Consider the following 19,734-nt stretch of genomic DNA (forward strand, 5'->3'; position numbering starts at 1 on the left):
GGAAAACCTAGTGAACAGAAGCGGGGCGCAGGCAGAAACTGGGAAGATCCGGGACTGGCAGAGAGGGCGGGACCAGGGTCCGGGCGCTGAGAAGCTCAGGGAACCCAACCAGAGCGCGAGCGGTAGCTGGGAAGAGCAGGGACTCGCAGAGGGGGAATAGGAAAGGCGCCCAGAGCAGTAGCAGAGAAAAAAAAAAAACAGGACTAGCGAGGGGCGGAGCATGGCACAGGGGGGCGTGGCCGAGCGGCCCGGCAGAGAGGGGGTGTGGCCGGCTCTTCCGCGGAGAAGCCCCGCCCCCCCCCCCCCCCCCCCCCTCCGCCTGTCTCTCTTCTGGAGAGAGGCAAGCAGCTATCGGAGCGGGAGCCAGGCAGCAGGGCAGGCAAGCTCCTCTCAGGATCTGGCCGACGTGGAGAGGGAGGACCCAGATCCCCACTACTCTCGATCGCTGTACCCAGCCGTCCCTTCTCGCCATGTCCCACAGCAGGCATCGCACCGAGGCCCCGCCGCTGGAGCGCGAGGACAGCGGGACCTTCAGGTCAGCCCTGGGCCGTCGAGGCCGCAGGCCCAAGACGGGTGGGCAGCGGGGCTGGGGCGGGGAGCCGGCTATCGGGCTGCATTCTGGGTAAAGCTTCCTCCTTCCCACGGCACGGCGCTGGGCCCGCCCTTCGGGCCCGGGATCTGTCGCGCGCCCCGCCCCTCCGGCGACTATAGGTTCTGGAGGCTATGAGCAGGGGTGCTGCACAGACCCGGGTATAGGCTGGATCTAGCCTGCAACTCCCGAGCCCACTCGGTTTCCTTCAGCACCCCTCCCACTGCGCTCAAGTTCTCACTATACAGATCTCTCTACCCTCGTCTATGGGCTGCAGTGCCCAGACGCAGGTGCGCCCAGGCCTTGCCACTGATCCTGGCAACTGGAGCGCCTTGGAGCTTTTTAGTCACCCTTTGTGGCTGTCAAAACTGACAAGTGGATGCTCTTTGTTTCCCTTTCAGCTTTGTCGTTCAAAGCGTCCATTTTTCTGGTTTTTTGCAGTTTGGGCAAGATGATAACAGCCAAGCCTGGGAAAACACCGATTCAGGTATTGCACGAATACGGCATGAAGACCAAGAACATCCCAGTTTATGAATGTGAAAGATCCGATGTGCAAATACACGTGCCCACTTTCACCTTCAGAGTAACCGTTGGTGACATAACTTGCACAGGTCTGTATGCAGCTAACCCCCATGACCATGTGGATTGGCGGTCCCGACTTTGTGTGTTGCTTTTCAGTTAGGAAAAGTACCCTCCCCCCTTTACCTAAGACACTTCTGGGAGCAGACGACCAGCATCAGCTTCACTTGTTTTGCTCCCTAATTTTTGTCTCTCTAAGATGTAAAAAAAGCTCAGAAACTCAGAAGGTTTCCAAGCATCCTGCACATCTCTTCCTATACCGAGGGAGCAGGCTAAAGTTCCTTTTAAGAATTAGAAACTGGAAATGTTCTTGGGGCTCTCACAGCTAGGTCAGTAGGTACCTTTCAAAGTGTCGAATACAGGTGCTAGTAGGCACGACCTCAGAATTTTCTGAGTGTCCCCCTTCATGGACCCATCTGGAACTTTGAATTCTTGGTACCACTCTTGAGTCTGTGTCCATGACATATCGGGAAGGCAGAGACTCCTATACTGTATCCCTCTACACTGTATTGCACAGTAGCCTCTCGTTCTCGATACTACATGGGTATTTTGTATAACATTGTTTCTCCTTGTCACTCATGAAGTAGGAAGTTCAGAGACATTTTCATAAGCCGTATTTCCAAGGTCACACAGCAATAAAGTTTTATAGTTCAGATTCAGATCTACTTTCAGCCTGAGTCTGAGAAAATGGCAACCAGAGTTGACATTTGTAAATTTGGATATCATTTTCCTATATACTTATTTAGTTGAAAGCATTAAAAAATGTTGAATAATTTAATTTGTAAATATACAGAGAAAAAATTTAGGAAAAGCTAAAGTTTCGCTGTCTAATGGAACTTTAGTCTGAATGTATCATGTATTTGTTTCTGGGAGTCTGGGGTTGCCTCTAATCATTGAAGCCGCTTTAAGAAATTGAAGCTCCTATTATTTGTGTGTGGTAGGGGCAGATGGATTGTAGGTATAGGTTGGAAAGTTTCTTATAGAAATCCACAAGGCTAGATTGAGTTACTACTTTGGCTGGTCATTTTTCAAATATTTAGGCGTGTTCAAGAAAAAAAAAAAGCCATTTTCCCCTTTAATGCATTTTAGGTTAGAAAGGAGCAACTTATTCCAACCGTCCTGCCTTCGATCTCTTTTTACCCTGCCTTCCTATGGTAACTTGTCAGCCTTCACAGCTTCAATGATTATCAAAAGACTAATAGTTCTGAGATGTTTGTCTTCAGCCAGGTACAGAACAGTCCATCTACCTGTGTGCTCTCTAGGCATCTTTGCTTGGGTTGCAGCAATACAGACTCTAACTAAGACAGTTGTCTTCCTTGTTCTAGCCTATCCCCTTTCCCCGTGGTTTTTGGCCCTATTTTGACATGGAAACCTTTCTGCTGCAGTGTTCTAATCCTCGGCTCTCCCAATCCCCAGGTCTCCCAGTCCTCAGCTCTCCCTCACTTCACTGGTTTTGGCTTGTCTTCTAGCCAATGAAAACTTCGTGAGTGTCTCCAAGAGTAGCTAAACTGCTAATTTTTCCCTTTTTGATTTTGATATGGTTCTGGTGGGAGCTCAAGCTGGCCCTTAATTCCCAATCCTCCTGCCTCAGCCTTCTGAACAGGTGGGACTGGATGGCCATACCTGGCAAGCTGCTGATCTCGTGTGCCTCCTTATAGCTTACACTGAGGCTTGTTACAACATGCCCTTTGTATTTCTGATATCTGTTAACATACATTTGACAGTCAGTCCTAGAGAAGAAGAGATTCTGTTCAGCCAGTGCCTGTCTTAGTAGATGAGGGAGTATAGGACTCTGTCCTCTGATACTTGAGGGACATACTTGAAAGCATTCTCCATGAGTTTGGGGATTTGAACTCAGAAGGAAAAGATGGGCTTCACCATTTACCTCATGTGATGGCTGAAATGAAGAGTTCAGTCTTCCAACGTCCTCCCTTTGTCTACCCATGTTAGCTATTACCGATTGTGTGGAAGACTTACGACGTAAGCTTTGCCTTCTGTATGTCAACCCTTCCTTCTCTACTGCACGTGATGTGTAATCCTGCCTGCTTAGCTAGAACAGGGACTGTCGGTGACTTCCTTAAGGAAGGCTTGCTACAGAAGAACCTCTCTATCTGGGAAAAAGGAAGAATTGTAGTGACTCTTTTTCTATCCCACCAGCTAGCTCCCAAATCATGACAGGAAGACTTCTTATTAATTATGAAAGCTCATCCTTAACTTGGGCTTGTCCCACTAGCTCTTAAACTTAAATTAACCCATTTATTTTAAGCTACGCTCTGTCGCTTGGCTTAGTTACCTGTGATCTGTACCATGTCTGACTCCTTTAGAGTCCCGCCGATGTCTCTCATACGCCTAGATTCATCTCCTGCTTCCTTCCTCTCTGCCCAGAAGTCTTGCCTATACCTCCTGCCTAGCTATTGGCCATTCAGCTCTTTACTACACCCATCACAGCAATACATCTTCACACAGTGTACAAATATCCCACAACATTTCTCCCTTTTTGTCTAAATGAAAAGGAAAGGTTTTAACTATAATATCGTAAAACTATATACAATAAGAACAGTTATCAGGTAAGAATTGCATTCAAAATATCCAGTCCATTTGTATTTGGCATATTTGGAGAAAATACTCTATTATCTAATCTATCTTAGTGAATGCAAAGTTTTATACCTAAACCATTTTCTATCATAACTTGTATTACCATCCTAAAAATAACTTTTTAGACCCAAAAATATCTTAGACTTAAATAACTTAAAATAACTTAAACTTTCATATCTCTCAACCTTATAAACTTTATATCTTTTTGTAAATTTTTTTTAATTTGGTAACAAGGAAAACTATAAAACTATAACTACCTAGTCTTTAACTCCATTGAAGATCTGAGAGGATATAACAGGAAGTGTAGAGCAAGTAACTTCCAACACTATAGAAATAACAGAGTTATCTGGTTACCTGGGCAGTCACCCAAGGTTCCTTTGTAACACTGGGGCATCCATCTTACGCCTATGAGCCTAGAATATCTGACAGACTTTTCTGCAAAGCAGAAATTTTGAAGGACTATCCTACCCTGTCTTGGCAAATTTCAACAGTCACTTTCTTTTGTGTCCTGCTTGCCCAGTTTGGACAGCATACTGTCAGCAGTCAAGGCAAGGGCCTAACTTTATCTTATGGCTAGCCCAAATGACTAGCTTTGTCACATTGAAAACAAACTCCATATGGAGGTTATTTGATGCCCATCATCAAATTTTGCTGTAAATTTTGCAGTAAATTGATGCTGCTAGGAACAGACATGTCTCACTGTCATGAAAAGCCTTATGTTATTAAAACATTTTAAATTCCATATTTCTGCAGGCCTGTGAAGTGTTTGAAGACCATCTATCCATTTTAAATATATCTCTGTTTGATCTTGAAAATATACCTAACATGACTATAAGTTTGATTGTTATAGATGATGAACTATTAACCTGTTTTTCTTTATTATCCTTAATAACTTTCAAAGACTAGAATTTTACATTTGTTAGTGAGCTGCATGGATATAATACCTTAAATAAGAGCAGAAAAATATAGAGGTTATTTTTGTTGTATCAATATACAAAAATCCACATTAATGTAAAATATTTGAGACTAGTGGTTGTTCAAAAGTAGACTCAACACCTGTCCTGTAGTCTTTTTTGGTTTCTTTTTCATGTCTGTACCCAACATTTTCAGGAGGTCTCCCCCCAATCAAATCTGATCTTCATTAATTTTGAAGAGAATCATAACTTTTTGTTTCTAGTGGAAACAAAGACATAACTTTTCTCCCAATGCAACATATTTTCTAATTTCCATTCTGAAGTGAAAACATTCTTAAAATATATAGGTTGGTTTAATTTAGTAGTTTCCATAATCCAATGTCTCTCAACAGATATTGTTTTTTGTACGTTAGTATTTGAAAAATTCAAAGTCAACAAAGTACCATACAGGATCCAGGCACCCTGTGTATTTCCCATCTTTACATGACTTATTTTTTAATATTATTTTACTCTCTCTTTAAAGACTTTTTTTTATTTTTAAACTATTTTTTCTATGACTGTCTATATTCATTTTTAAACTATATCTGTTTAAAGGTTTCCTTGGTCTAAACCACTTTGCTGTGCACCTGCAGCCTCTCTGGCTCCATCCCCCTCAATTTGGTGAGAGTGGAGCCTCATGCCTGCAGGGCACCAGCCTGGAGACCATTGTTCTGCCCCAGATCCAGTAGGAGCCTCTGCCTAGTCTCCTGTCATCAAGTACTGTGCTGCCTGTTGCTGTAAACCCCATTCAAGTGCTTAGCAGCAGGGCCTCTCAGTTTCAGAGCCTGTATATGCTGCCAACAAGGAGCCTGCTTGGAACTTTTTTCCAGCTTTCTCGGGCCCTATGTGGATGTACATGCCATGTGTTAGGCACCAAATGTAATGAGTCTTTTTCTGTCCTACCAGCCAACTCCCAAATGATAATACGGAGACTTCTTATTAATTATGAAAGCTTGGCCTTAGCTTAGGCTTCCCCCACTAGCTCTTAAACTTGAATTAACCCACTTATTTTTTTAAATATATTTATTTATTTATTATGTATACAATATTCTCTCTGCCTGAAGACCAGAACAGGGTACCAGACCTGATTACAGATGGTTGTGAGCCACCATGTGGTTGCTGGGAATTGAACTCAGGACCTTTGGAAGAGCAGGCAATGCTCTTAACCACTGAGCCATTTCTCCAGCCCCTAACCCACTTATTTTAATCTACATTCTGTTGCATGGCTCCATGACCTCTGATCCCTACTGTTCTTTAAAGTCCCACTGGCACCTCTTGTGCTCCTAGGTTTGTTTCCTCCCTCCCCTCTCTCTGCCCAGAAGTCCCGCCTATACCTCCTGCCTCGCTATTTGCTATCCAGCTCTTAATTACACCAATCACAGCAATACATTTTCACACAGTTTATAAGTATCCCACAACAAAGAGCAAAATGCTAAGTTCTGTTTCTTCAGGAGGTGCGATACGATCTAGCTTATTCCTATTCTATATATAATATAGTCAATATAGAAATCATGTTTTATATACATATGCAGAAACTCAAATAAGTAATACTCTTAAAAATGACTTTGATGTGTTGGCTGTGCAGGTTGAGTATGGTAGTAATATAACTGACCATGGTGGTGGGTGGCTTCGAGCAAGCATGCATACGGTGACTTTGTTTCGCACTGTGACGACAGCTGTGGAGCCCATACCTCCTCACAGAGACTGAGACCTTTCTTTCCCCATCTTTAACTCAGGTGAAGGGACCAGTAAGAAGCTGGCAAAGCACAGAGCTGCAGAGGCTGCCATCAACATCTTGAAAGCCAACGCAAGTATCTGGTGAGCTAAATTTCTTTGTATTCCGCAGTTCAAAATCGTCATGGCTGAGGTAAGAAGAAAAATTTTAACATGCTCACAAAAGCAACAGAGTAAGCGGTTGGCTGTGTCTTCGCTCTAAAATCCTGTATCTGTGAAAGCCTGCCGTCCATTAGAGACAATTAAATCTGGCAGTTAGCTGCTGATAGGAGGCTGTTGTGAACCAGGCTTTACTGGTTCATGCTGGAGTGCAATCAGCGTTTGTGGCAGATATTAATATTCTTTTTTTATATTCTTAATATACAGGACATTTATTTTTAATTGATTTTTTTGTACGCTGAAGAAAATAAGATGGAAAAAGTTCAGTAAAAATAGTACTTTTTTTTTTTTAAAAAAAAAGATGGTCTTCCTTTTTTTAATGCATACCTATATAAAACATAGCTGGCCTCAAATTCACTATGTAGCCCAGGCTGGGCTCCAGCTAATGGTCCTGCCACCTCATCCTCTTTGATGCTAGTATTGTAGGCATATACTACTCTACCTAGTTGAAAGTACTCTTAGGAGTTCTCAGGAGTTCTTAGGAGTACAGGGGTATGTTAAGTCGGGTGGTAACTCCATACATTTCCGAGTGGAAATGTCTGCCACTGTTAGTGCTTTTAGAAAGAGTATTGTCCTTGCACCTTTGTATAGCTCATAAATTATGTCTCCGATTTACACTGTGCCCACTGTGGAACATGGCACGCCTTCAGCTTCCTCTCTTACACATGCCCAGAGATGCTTGAAGTTCAGTCATGTGCAATCTGCCTAGCGTTGGTCAAAAGGCCAGTGGAGTTTAGGGTAGACTGGTTTTCTGTTCTCCAGCCATAGTGAGACTTAGAGATTTAGGAGAGTATTTAAGTTCCACGCAGTAGCTCTCTTTCTCAGTCACTCCCAAGCTTTGGGTGTTTTGAAACTAGTGACATATTTACCTTTAAGGTAAGTGCTTGCCTCAGGCCTGCAATCACAGGTGGTGCTATTCCTCTGTCTGTAAGTGACTTATGCTGGCTTTCAAGTCACCCTTCTTGTAGCACAGCTTTGGAGCCCTTCCACCTGTGGGTGGTGGCCCTCCTGTGCTGTGCAGCCCAGAAGTTATCCCAGAGAGTTGGGTACATTTGTAAAACCCAACAAACGGCTTGTCCTCTCTGCGCATGGGCATTTCACTCTGCCACTGTGAAAGGCTAACAAACTTTATGATGTATTTGTGCTTCTTGACAGATAAGATGGGAATTACTAAGTTATAATCAGGCCTACAGTGGCCTGGTTCAGTACAGAGACTTTCTCACTTCTCCATCCCAATTACTTGCCTAGCTTCGGCATGCAGCATTGTAAGTGAATTCTCGTCTATCCTGTCAGCCTGGGTTAAACTTGGCAGTTGGAGGAGACAGCAGTAGCAGAAGCTCACGTGTCACGACAGAAGTGACTCTCGAGTTGCCTGCGTTATGGAGCTGTCAGCGCGGAGTGCAGCTTCTCCAGAACTAGGCATTGATTTCCTCAGTAACTTGTAATTGCAAACCCCTTAGAAGAGACTGCTCTTTCCCTGGTTATAATCCCCACACACATGTTAAGACCACATTCATGTAGGGTGTCTACTTTATGCTAGATGCATCAGAATCTCAGAGGATTAACCTTATACCAAGCAGATAACAGGACAAATTTTTCTTGCCTAGATATCTGGATGAAAAAGCACTTATAGCCTAGATAACTGCATTGCTACAGCTAAATTTCCTGACTAATGGTTGTGCTTTTGTTTTTTAAGTTGTTTTCAGGAGTGGAGGGAGGATTCAGTGGTTAAGAGTACTGACTGCTCTTCCAGAGGTCCTGAGTTCAATTCCCAGTACCCACATGATGGCTCACAACCATCTATAACAGTAGTCCCATGAGATCTGATGCCCTCAGACAAAACACCCATACACATAAAGTACATAAATAAAAGTAATGTACTTTATACATGCATACGTTCATATATGCACACTATTATATATAATTTTTAAGAACCTCATGCATGCATCTATATCACTCCTGCCCCTTTCTCCCCGCCTCTTTGTCCAACCCTCCTCTCCATCCCAAATTATAGTTACATGCACTCTTCCTGAAACTGTTTTTAGATTTATTTATTTTTATTTTGTGTGTATGCATGTTTTGTTTGTATGTATGTGTACTACATGTGTGACCGGTGCCCACAGTAGACAGAAAGAGGTGTCTGATCCCCTTGAATTGAAGTTATGGATGGTTGTTAGCCATCCTGACCCTACGGGAATTGGGAACCAAACCCAAGTTCTCTGTAAGAGTAGCAAGTGTTTTGATCCACAGCCCTCCATATGTACATTTTAAATATTTTTATTGAGTTGGTTATGTACAAAGCTTAGGTAAGTAAGTAATGCGTAGGCCCTATCACCAATTAGTGTTCATTGTGAGTCAGAAAGAATTAGGAAAGGAATAGACAGACTGAATGCAACAGTGGATAATTTATGGTCAAACAACTTTTTAAAGAGCCAGATTAAGTTTTTAAATATAGAACCCAGACTTGCTTTGTTTAAGGCTGGCTTTGACCTCCTGATCCCCCTGCCTCTGCCTCCAGAGTGGTGAGATTATAGGCATGTGCCACCAACTTTGGTGGTACAGTGTTTCAGGAAGAATGAGAGATCACCATCCATTGAGGTAACAGAGTTGACATCTGGAAATGATGCCTGACCTAGCTCTTGGATGATGGGTCAATCAGATTCCCAAAGGAGTCAGCGTGAGGGGCATTCAGTCCATGTAGGAGGAATGGGAGAGCTTAGGCAGAGGAGCTTGAATGGAGAATACATTGTCATCTACTTAGTAACTCAGAGGAAATTGCTTTATTTAATAACACCTTTAAATAATGTTTAGTTTTGCAGTTCCTGACCCCTTAATGCCTGATCCATCCAAACAGCCAAAGAACCAGCTGAATCCAATCGGCTCGTTACAGGTAAGTTAGTTTCCCATACTGTTTGTCTACTGACTGAAGTGTAATGAGTTTGTACTATCACAGAGACCAAGACAAATGGTTGATATTTTAAATATAATGGGAGAATATGAGCATTTTGTTCTCTTTCTTTCATTCTTTTGTGTGTGTGTGTGGGGGGGATCTTGAGACAGGGTCTCTCCATGTGACTCTGGTATCCTGGAACTTACTCTGTAGACCAGGCTGGCCTTGAACTCACAGAACTCCACCTGCCTCTGACTCCTGAGTGCTGAGATTAATGACAGCATATGTCATTAGGCCCCAGCAATGAGTATTTTGGTTTTGTTCTTTTATATTGCATAATGCTTTATTAACCTTGAATTTTCTTGCTAATGAGAAAGAACAACAGCTGCAGAGAGACATTGGCCAGTAGACAAAACGAGTATTTTGTTTTTAAGTAGTGATCATTGCATTGTTTGTAGCTAGTTTGAGATTATTTTCTTATTAACTTGCTTTTGGACTCTCTTCCTGTTCAATATTTGCCTTGTATAATGGAATCGTCACTTGGTATAAGCAGGCCTTGGTGTAACAGGGTAGAGTGTTAATACCTGGCTTTGCTGAAAGGTCAAGAAGCAGTAGGGTAGCGAGTTTATGCTTTAAGAATATGGCATTTCTCACTGCTCTTGGAAAAGAAAAACAAAACAAAACAAAAACCCTCTTTCTGCTTCTGTCGAGACAGAATTTACACAGAACCATGGCTGTGTAACTAAATTCAAGAGGAGAGAGGTAGCCACTTAATTGCTTAATTCTAGCAAAAAGGGAAAGAAACCAATAAACGTAGTCTGCCTTCCTCAGTGAACTCAGGCATCAGCTCACTATGGCACAACAGGAAGTACCACCAGTGGCACCAAACTGCTTTGGTTTGGGCACTGGATAGAGAATATAAGATGTGGGACTGCCCATGGGAGACAGCAGGATGTTCCTCCAGGCTCTGTTGGCCAGTACCGAGCTTCTTGTCAAGCTTATGACCAGAACCAGGATCAAAGAGAAATACCATTTGTGTGACTGAGCCGTCAAATAGTTAAAGTTGCTATCATAACCTCATTGATTTTATAGGAACTGGCTATTCACCATGGCTGGCGGCTTCCTGAATATACCCTTTCCCAGGAAGGAGGACCTGCTCATAAGAGAGAATACACCACTATTTGCCGGCTAGAGTCATTCATGGAAACTGGTACTTGATCCTAACAATCAGAAGCATTTGCGATATTTCCAGATGGTGAATTGCTATAGAAATTTCTATCATGTGGCTTTTTGAATATTGATGTCTCTTTTCTACTATCTTTGACTTTCTGAGAATAGTTATGTTTCTTAATTTGATGTTTCTAAAATGAGACTGTAGCTGAAAAGACAGGCTAACTGTAGGCTCTATGACTTAAGTAGTTTTCACTGGACTAGAAAGATGGGGTGAGGAATGAGAGACTAAACAGCAAAAAGAAATTGTGGTGAGCTAGTGAGGGTGTTTATCTTAATGATAGCATGTTTGGTTGGCGTGTATGAGGTCCTAGTTCCAGTCCCCGAAATCATAAAATATAAAGAATAATATCATAAATTACAAGGACATAACAGAGGTTGTCCTTTTTAATTGCAGCAAATTTTGATTTATAAAGGACATAAACTCTGAGGAAAAAACAAGTTCCTTTAAAAAGTATTAGTGAGAATTCCCGTGTTTACTTCTCTGGCCTGCTTGGTCACTTCTAAAGTAGATTAAAATGGGATTGCATGAACGATGGGTGCAGAGCAGTGGTACAGGGCTTACCTAGCATAAATGAGGCTCTGGGTCCCATCCCCAGCACTACACAGATGAGACCTTAGCTGGAGATTAGACACAATAGGCCAGTGTTTCTTCCTAAGTGGTAATGTGAGCCAGTATGGCAAACCCTGGGTCTGAAGCAGGACCTCAGCTTCTGTTTTTCCTGGAGTCCATGGTTTAAAGGGTTAAGCAAACTTTGTAATCCCCTTGGGTTGCTGATTGACTTATTGTTTAGTGGTTTTGGATATTTAACATGCAGCCTGTCATGCGCTAGGCAAGTGTTCTGTGACTGAGTTATATCTCCAGTTGTTTTGTGTTTTGTTTTTGAGACAGAGTCTCTCTCTATTATGTAGCACTGGCTGCTCTAGAACTCGATTTGTAGACCAGGCTGACTTTGAATTTACTGAGATCCAGCTGCTTCTGCTTCCCAAGTGCTGGGATCAAAGGTATGAGCTATCATTATTTCTGGCTAGCCTCAGTTTTTAAATCTATAAAACTAAAATATAGAAGTAGTTTTTTTTTTCAAGACAGGGTTTCTTTATAACTTTGGAGCCTGTCCTGGAACTCGCTCTGTAGACCAGGCTGGCCTTGAACTCACAGAGATCCACCTGCCTCTGCCACCCGAGTGCTGGAATTAAAGGAGTGAGTCATCACCACCCAGCCTAAAAGTAGATTTTTAACCTTTCAATCCCAGTATCTCCTATACCCTTATTAATGTTTTTTTTAAATTCACATAGTTGCCAACTTATAAAAGATGATAAACAAGAAATTAGAGTTAGGGGTTAAGGGAGTTTACTGGCCTTTGAGATTGTATCATGGGATGAAACCAGAGGGATCTGGTTCACAGGCACTGAGAGCCATCTGGTCAACTCAACCACAAAGACCCTGTAATAAGTAGGAAAAGTAAATGCCCACTCCTCATAGAATGGGTAGAACCATGCTCTTTTTAGGCTAAGTATTCAGTGAAAAAAAGAAGCATCACTTGACCATTTTAAAATTAAAAAGAGTTAGGGGTTATAATTTATGTATATTTGATAAATCTAATTGGTCAGAATTAAACCACACATGATTCGTGTGCTAGATCTAAGGACTAACTTTGTGCTGCAAAGTTTAATTATTGAAGAAAAACTGTTTAAGAGAAGCATTACTGGGCAGGGGGGATGGCTTAGTGGGTCAACTGCTCGCTGCACAAACGTGAGCCTGAGTTGGAATCCTCGGCACCCACTCGATGGCCCAGGGGGCACAGAATGAGGCACATGGATTCCCTGGGGCTCGCTGGCCAGCTGGTGCCACTGCATAGCGAGCTCCAGGTCCAGGGAAAGATGCTGTTTGAAAAAAAAATAAATAAAACAACAACAAAAAGTAACAGAGATGAAAAGCAGCAGAGGGAGACATCCAACGTTGACCTTTGGCCTCTCTGTGCACCAACATGAGTGGGCCCAGCCACACACTGGTGTCTTCACATGTACACATCAGACACACACACACACACACACAGATATTTTCAAAAAAAATTAATGGTTGTTTGAGGGGTAGTGATACAGCTTAATGATAGAGCACTTACCTAGTGTATGTAGGCCCCTGGCTTTCACTCTCGTGTGTGTGTGTGTGTGTGTGTGTGTGTGTGTGTGTGTGTATTTTAGTATGGCAGCTAAGCGGTGGCAGACTTAATAAAGGTGAACACAGAAGGACTTTGGATGTAGGGTATATTGAGATATATCTACACTATATATTATAACAAATAAAGATGTTAGTGCAATAAGAAAATTCTGGTCTGGTGTATGAAAATCCTGAGGTATTCACTAATAAGACACTTGGTCATACTCTGTGAACATTAATTTCTAAATCTCCTGTTTCTTTCTTTCTTTTACCTAGGAAAGGGAGCATCCAAAAAACAAGCCAAGAGAAATGCTGCTGAGAAATTTCTTGCCAAATTTAGTAATATTTCTCCAGAGAACCACATTTCTCTAGTAAGTAATAACCAGGCAGTTGGATTCTATTATGACTGAGCATCTCTGACTACAGGAGATGTCCCTTCGTTTCTTGTGTGAACACTTCAGAGTTGCCATCTTTAAAACTCTCTTCTTTGTCGAGTTACATGTGACTCCAATTTTTGTTGCCTCCTGGAGGTGGGCTAGAGTTGGTTCAGGTAAGAGGGCCTGGGAGACACAGTAGACTCAGAGTCTCAGGACGGGGTCTGAAAACGGGAGCTCAGCCAAGAGTGTGGCGCAGTGGATGGCTTTGTGCTCTAGGCAAAGTACCAGACAGCGGAGCAGCGGTGCTGGTTTATATAGCATTCCTCGGTTTACTTATTATCTGCCCGCTTCGTGATCATTTAGCGAGCTTGCACTGTGTCGGTATGCAGCTGGCTTCTGCCTCTAACTAGTTTGACAGCCGACGGGAAGACAGTCTGCTATAGACAGTCCAGGTGGAGGGTGGGGGACAACACGGAAGAAGGCATCTAGCCAAGACTAGGGTTTCAGGAAGATCTCCTGGAGGAAGTAACGTCTAAGCTGAGACATGGGATGCAAGGAGGGCAAATATATTTTCAAGCGAACATAGCAAGCGCAAAGTCCCCGGAGTAAAAAGCCATATATAGCCAAAGAATTGTTAGCGGTTGGTAAGTCCAGATCATGGTGGCAGAGGAGGGAATTCTCAAAGAGTGAGCCCAGGCAGGCAAAGAGAGATCATGTCTTAAATCGACTAACTAAACTAAAGAGCTTACCATTCATACTGAGGGTAGTGCAAAGTCAGTAACAAATTTTATCTTGGCAGGAAAAAAAGATCTAATTTGTTTGTTAGAAAGGAAATCACTTGGTTGGATTATGGGGAGTAAATGAATATTAGGGCCAGAGAGACCCCTAGAGTGGTATTATAGGAAGCAGATGCAATAAGATAACATAAGCTAAGGTGGAGGCAGGGGAAGTAGAGAGAAATGAGTATATTTTAAAATGAGTTCTAGAGGAGCTGGGGCGATGGTTCAGTGGCTAGGAGCATCCAGGTTTGGTACCCCGCACCCACACAGTGGCTCAGTGGCTCAGAGCATCCAGGTTCGGTACCCCGCACCCACACAGTGGCTCAGTGGCTAAGCACACCCACTGCTCTTTCAGAGGACCCAGATTTGGTGCCCCGCACCCACACAGTGGCTCAGTGGCTAAGAGCACCCACTGCTCTTTCAGAGGACCCAGATTTGGTGCCCCGCACTCACACGGTGGCTCAACTGTAGCAGCATCCTCACAGAACTTATGGCTCACTTATAGGGAAAAAGAGAAACAATCTCTTCAATAGATGCTTAAAAGATAATTGTAGCAGTCATCACTGATAAAAACAAAATCCAAAAATATTAAAATTGTGGTTACATGTCTGCATTACAATCATCTCGTTAAAATAGAAGATAAAACAGGACATCAAGTAAGAGGTTTTATTTGACCTTTTTCTGGAAATACCAAGAATGCAATTAGATGACAGGGAATAGAGTAAAGCTGGAAACAAGACAAAGTGAGCCAGAAGTGATTGCTAGATGCAAATAATCCGGTTCTATTTCTGCAAACCCCTGGAGAGTTGGGTATAGTGGCACACGGGAAGGTGGATGCAAGAAGATCCCAAGGTAGCTACATAACAAGTTGAAGGCATCCCTGACTACACAAGACCCTGTCTCAAAAGCAAAACACCTACTAGAAACAGTAACAGAATGTCTCAAGGTAACTGATCATCAAAGCAATGTACAAAATCAGTAGTTTTCACATTCTTTAGTCTTAGGAAAGTATCAACTAGTGTATTAAAGAGAGAAAGTTAAATTTATTGTTTTGGGGAAAGCAATTGAAGGTGAGGAGAGGGTGAGGCAAGAGGCTGTCTTCTTTTCCTACTGTGGACTTCGGAATGTTTTTGTTTATGAGTAGAGGTACATACATAGGCTACCAAAAACCTGAGCGCTTGAGGGATGTGTAGTGGGGAGCAGTGGCCCGCAGCTCACTACTACAGGGATGGCTGAGTCTGTGAAGTGCTTGTCATGCCAGCAGCAGGACTAAGCTCGGAAATGGGGCACTCCTATAAAGCCAGGCACAGTGGCCTGGGATCCTGTGCTGGGAAGACAGGCACAAGAGGACCCCGAGGCTTGCTGGTCAGCCAGTCCAGATGCATGTGCGCTCCAGGCCCAGGGAGAGACTCCGACTCAAACAATAAGGTGGAGAATGTTGACATATGTGGAGGCACATTCTCACACATACCACGTGCACACATATACCATACCATACACACACACACCAAAACAAAATTTGACACTTTCTGAAAAAATAGAAAATCTATTCTGGAAAAAAAAGGTATACTAGAAAAAAGTCAATAATACTCTTATTTATAAAGCAAGAGCTACAGTGTAAAAATTCCATTTTCAATATTAAAATCAGAGTGGTATGTCTGGGGTAAACTTGAATAGAAAAGGATCACATAGGAACACTTAAAAATCCTCCTGAAGAATATAACAGAAATTAGTTTAATGTGGCCTTATTTCTTTTCACACAGACACTTGGTAGAGTAAATATATAAAAATGTAAGTTGTCTTACTCTAAATCTGCCAGTTTGGAACTCACAAGGATTTTACTAGGTTTATCTGGAAAAAGCAAAAGGCAAATCCTTGAGCAGAGCCAAGAGCCCTAGAAAGCAAGAATTTGAAGTGGGCTAGGTAGGGCGCTTGCCTTCCCAGAGCATAGAGCAAACAGTGAAACTGTCCAACCCTGGGGTGCTGGTGGGCGAGCAGAACGGAACTCAGGAGCAGTTGCAAGTGCACAGACGCCTAGTGATGGTGATGGCAGCAGTGGTTTCAGAGCAGTAAGGAAAGGGATGGCTCAGCTATGATGCAGACAGCTGAAAGCCACGGGTGAGGGTGCCAGATAGTGTATTTGTATGTATGTCGTCATGTACGCCGATTGTTTATCCCCATACCAACGTAAGTCCCAGACAGATCAAGGATTGAGCATAAATACAGCTGTAAGTATTAGAAAGCATGGAATAGCTTTTCAAAAAAATCTTAGGCATGGAAAGGTTTTAATTATAACTTAAAATCTAGAATCGAAAACAAAGGAATTTGGCTAGAATCTACAGTACAGCCAAAATTCTGTAAATAAAAGCAGTGTATCTAAAACAAAGAGAGAAGCCAGTGTTCATACATGTGAAGTCCATGCACATCAATTAAAAAATATCCCAGTAGAAAATTACAAAAGAAATAAAAGAAAAAATTTTCAGTTTATTCATGCAAAATAAGATATTTTTACCTTTTAAGTTAGTTAAAAGCTACAGTGTTTAATAACTAACTGCTATTAGTGAGACTGTGAAAATACAAGCTCCTTCAGTTGGTGAGTTTGTGAATTAGTTCAGAAATTGAACAGGAAGTAGTCCTTTTATTTGGGTATGTGGTGGGGGGGGCAAAGTGCATATGTGTGCAAATCAGAGGGCAGCTTGCCATATGGGTCTGATGGATCAAACTCAGGCATCAGACTTGGCATCAAGAGTCCTCACCTGGCAGGCGGATCTCTGTGAGTTCGAGACCAGCCTGGTCTACAAGAGCTAGTTCCAGGACAGGCTCCAAAGCTACAGAGAAACCCTGTCTCGAAAAACAAAAAAAAAAATAAAATAAAAAATAAAAAAAATAAAAAATAAAAAAGAGTCCTCACCTGCTGGTATCAAGAGTCCTCACCCGCTGAGCCATCTTTCTGGCCCAAGTTGGAAGAACTTATCAAAATAAAAGCCTTTCTGTTGGCAGTGTCTCTCCTAGACCTAATGCTGGAAAGAAACAAACTTGGGGCCCCTGGAAAAGCAGCCCGTGCTCTAAGCCCTGGGCTGTCTCTCCAGCACCTAGCCAGCGCTTTCAATTACAGTGGCGCTGAGCCTGGGAGGGGCCCAGATAGGAAGCTGAATCTCCTTCATCTCTGCTTTTTAGACGAATATGGTCGGACATTCCCTAGGATGTACTTGGCATTCGTTGAGGAATTCCCCTGGTGAAAAGATCAACTTACTAAAAAGAAGCCTCCTCAGTCTCCCGAACACAGACTACATCCAGCTGCTGAGCGAGATTGCCAAGGAGCAAGGCTTTACCATAACGTATCTGGATATAGGTATGGGCTCTTGTTTATCCTGACTTGTTTCGTTCCCTTTTGTTTTACTGTTGGTTTGGAGAGACATACCTTTAATCCCAGCATCAGACGCAGAGGTAGGTAGTGAGTTCGAGGCCAGCCTGGTCTATAAGAGCTAGTTCCAGGACAGGCTCCAAAAGCTACAGAGAAACCCTGTCTCGAGAAACCAGAAATTAAAAAACAAACAAAAACAAAAAGAAACCCCTTTTCTAAAGGATTTGCTTTACACACACCCAGCACTGACTTGTTTGCATGTGTCGTTCCAGAGGAACTGAGTGCCAATGGACAGTATCAGTGCCTCGCAGAACTCTCCACCAGTCCCATCACCGTGTGTCACGGCTCAGGCATCTCCTGCAGCAACGCACAGAGCGACGCCGCGCACAATGCTCTGCAGTATTTAAAGATAATAGTAGAAAGGAAGTAGGAGCAGGCAGCTGAGCTCTCCAGCTGCGCCTCCGTCCCCCTCGCACCTCTTCCCGGTGATACACGTTGAGCGTCCTGTCCTGTCCACGTCTCTTCCGGGTCCGTCGGCCTTCCAGATCCAATGTCTCCTGGTAGTTGCTGTTAAGCTCTTTTTAATGGCTTCAACTTTGTACTGGTATGTTGTATTTATAAACTTTGTACACAAGGCTGAGCGCAGCACCCCCTTTACAAGCTCAGGCTCGCTGGATGAACCTGCGTGTTTGACCGACAATGAGGCGGTAAAGTCCTGATAGCAACAGTCTCACTGCTGCTGAAACTCCCTTTGGGGCGAGGCTTTGTGACGTGAATCCTGCTTTAGACTAGACTGTTGAGGATTGTGTTGAATGTCACTGCTGGATTTCAGGGAACATGGTTGGTGTGCTGTGTATTTGAAACCGCTGAATAAAGAGCTGTTCTTTTAACGGGGGCTCCGCTCGTTTTATTAAATAGCTACTTATTTGATCGTAGCTTTCTTCTTTGTAGGTGAACGCTCTGACGGACATTTTCGTTTGGATGGCTTGTTCTCTGCATGCCGCTAGCTTACCGCAGAAATTCAAAGGTAAAATCCTGTAGCTGAAGGACGATCCACAGGTATCTGTGGGCATCAACTGCTTGATTTTTTTCCCCTAAGCCTATGCAACATTGTGTTTTTCCTTGACACAACCATTTGTTGGTGAGTTACTGGTTTGAAAAAGTGTTACTACAGAAATGATGACAACAGAAACGTTTTCCAATTCATTCTATTCTTTTACCAGAATATTTCAAGGACTTGACTTGATTTAAAGGTTAGAAAAAGAGCAGGAGATGGCTCAGGGAGTCAGGGGGCTTGCTGCTAACCTTGACAGCTTGCTGATTCTCAGAACCACATGGAGGAAGGAGAGAGCTGACTCCTCCAAGTTGTCCTCTGACCTCCACAGGTGTGCTATGACACACACATACACACAATCAATCAATACATAAATATCAAAATACATGCATTTGAAAAGCTGTGGGGAAAGGCTGGAAAAGGTTAGATGCTTAAATGCACAATGACCTAGTCCCTTCTGGGAGCGTGGCTGATATTCTATGAGACTTCTCCATGCTTGCCTTGCTGGAGACAGCCACCAATCAGTCATCCTTTCTAGGCAGCCTGCATTCAAAGAGTCACCGTACTGCCCCACATTGGGATAATCATAATCTCATCTCAGTTCTAGAGTTCCCCATATGCAGAGACAGCTGAGTCTGCCTTGTGGGTATATTTTGTGGGTGGTTTGGATTTGACTTTGGTTTTTTTAAACAGGGTCACTACATAGCCCTAGCTGTCCTGGAACTCACTGTGTAGATCAAGCTGACTTTGAACTCCAGAGATCCTCCTGTCTCTGCCTCCCAAGTGCTAGAAGTAAAGGCCTGTACCACTGCACCCAGCCAGAGGCTGCCTTTGTGTTTGTGTTACCCCCACTTCTCCCTCTGCCCCACGGGCTTTCCTTTCCTGCCACAGCTAGCAGCCCCTAATCTATCCTCTAATTTCTTTTTTTAAAATTATTTATTTATTTACTTACTTACTTATTTACTTATTTATTATGTATACAATATTCTGTCTGTGTGTACAACTTCAGGCCAGAAGAGGGCACCAGACCTCATTACAGATGGTTGTGAGCCACCATGTGGTTGCTGGGAATTGAACTCAGGACCTTTGGAAGAGCAGGCAATGCTCTTAACCTCTGAGCCATCTCTCCAGCCCCTATCCTCTAATTTCAACTCCAATTTGCTTCTCAGGAAGCCCAAGCTGTGATGCGTGAAGAAGTGGCATAAGAAAGGAGAACCAGTGGGAGGCAGTGCACCTCCTTCTGCCTCCTGGCGTAATTACAGGATGTGAGCCC

The 19,734-nt window shown here is 43.1% G+C and overlaps 1 protein-coding gene across 2 annotated transcripts; it reads left to right on the forward strand.

The window, feature by feature from the left end:
* Positions 1-323: 323 nt before the first annotated feature.
* Prkra (protein activator of interferon induced protein kinase EIF2AK2) lies at positions 324-19,443 on the forward strand. 2 transcript variants are annotated; one of them, XR_005286195.1, is made up of 9 exons: positions 324-535; positions 1,031-1,200; positions 6,453-6,534; positions 9,421-9,499; positions 10,592-10,709; positions 13,164-13,258; positions 17,221-17,395; positions 17,680-18,011; positions 18,359-19,443. XR_005286195.1 is itself a non-coding variant. In XM_038336691.1 (8 exons), exons 1-8 carry the CDS (start codon positions 471-473, stop codon positions 17,835-17,837), a joined length of 942 nt encoding a protein of 313 aa, XP_038192619.1. In that variant the 5' UTR covers positions 324-470; the 3' UTR covers positions 17,838-18,297. The 2 variants fall into 2 exon arrangements, 1 of the variants encoding a protein (XP_038192619.1); XM_038336691.1 differs by lacking the exon at positions 18,359-19,443 and having other exon boundaries at positions 17,680-18,297.
* Positions 19,444-19,734: the final 291 nt, after the last annotated feature.

The sequence above is a fragment of the Arvicola amphibius genome, chromosome 7 (genome assembly GCF_903992535.2).
Source record: "Arvicola amphibius chromosome 7, mArvAmp1.2, whole genome shotgun sequence".
Classification (NCBI taxonomy): domain Eukaryota; kingdom Metazoa; phylum Chordata; class Mammalia; order Rodentia; family Cricetidae; genus Arvicola; species Arvicola amphibius.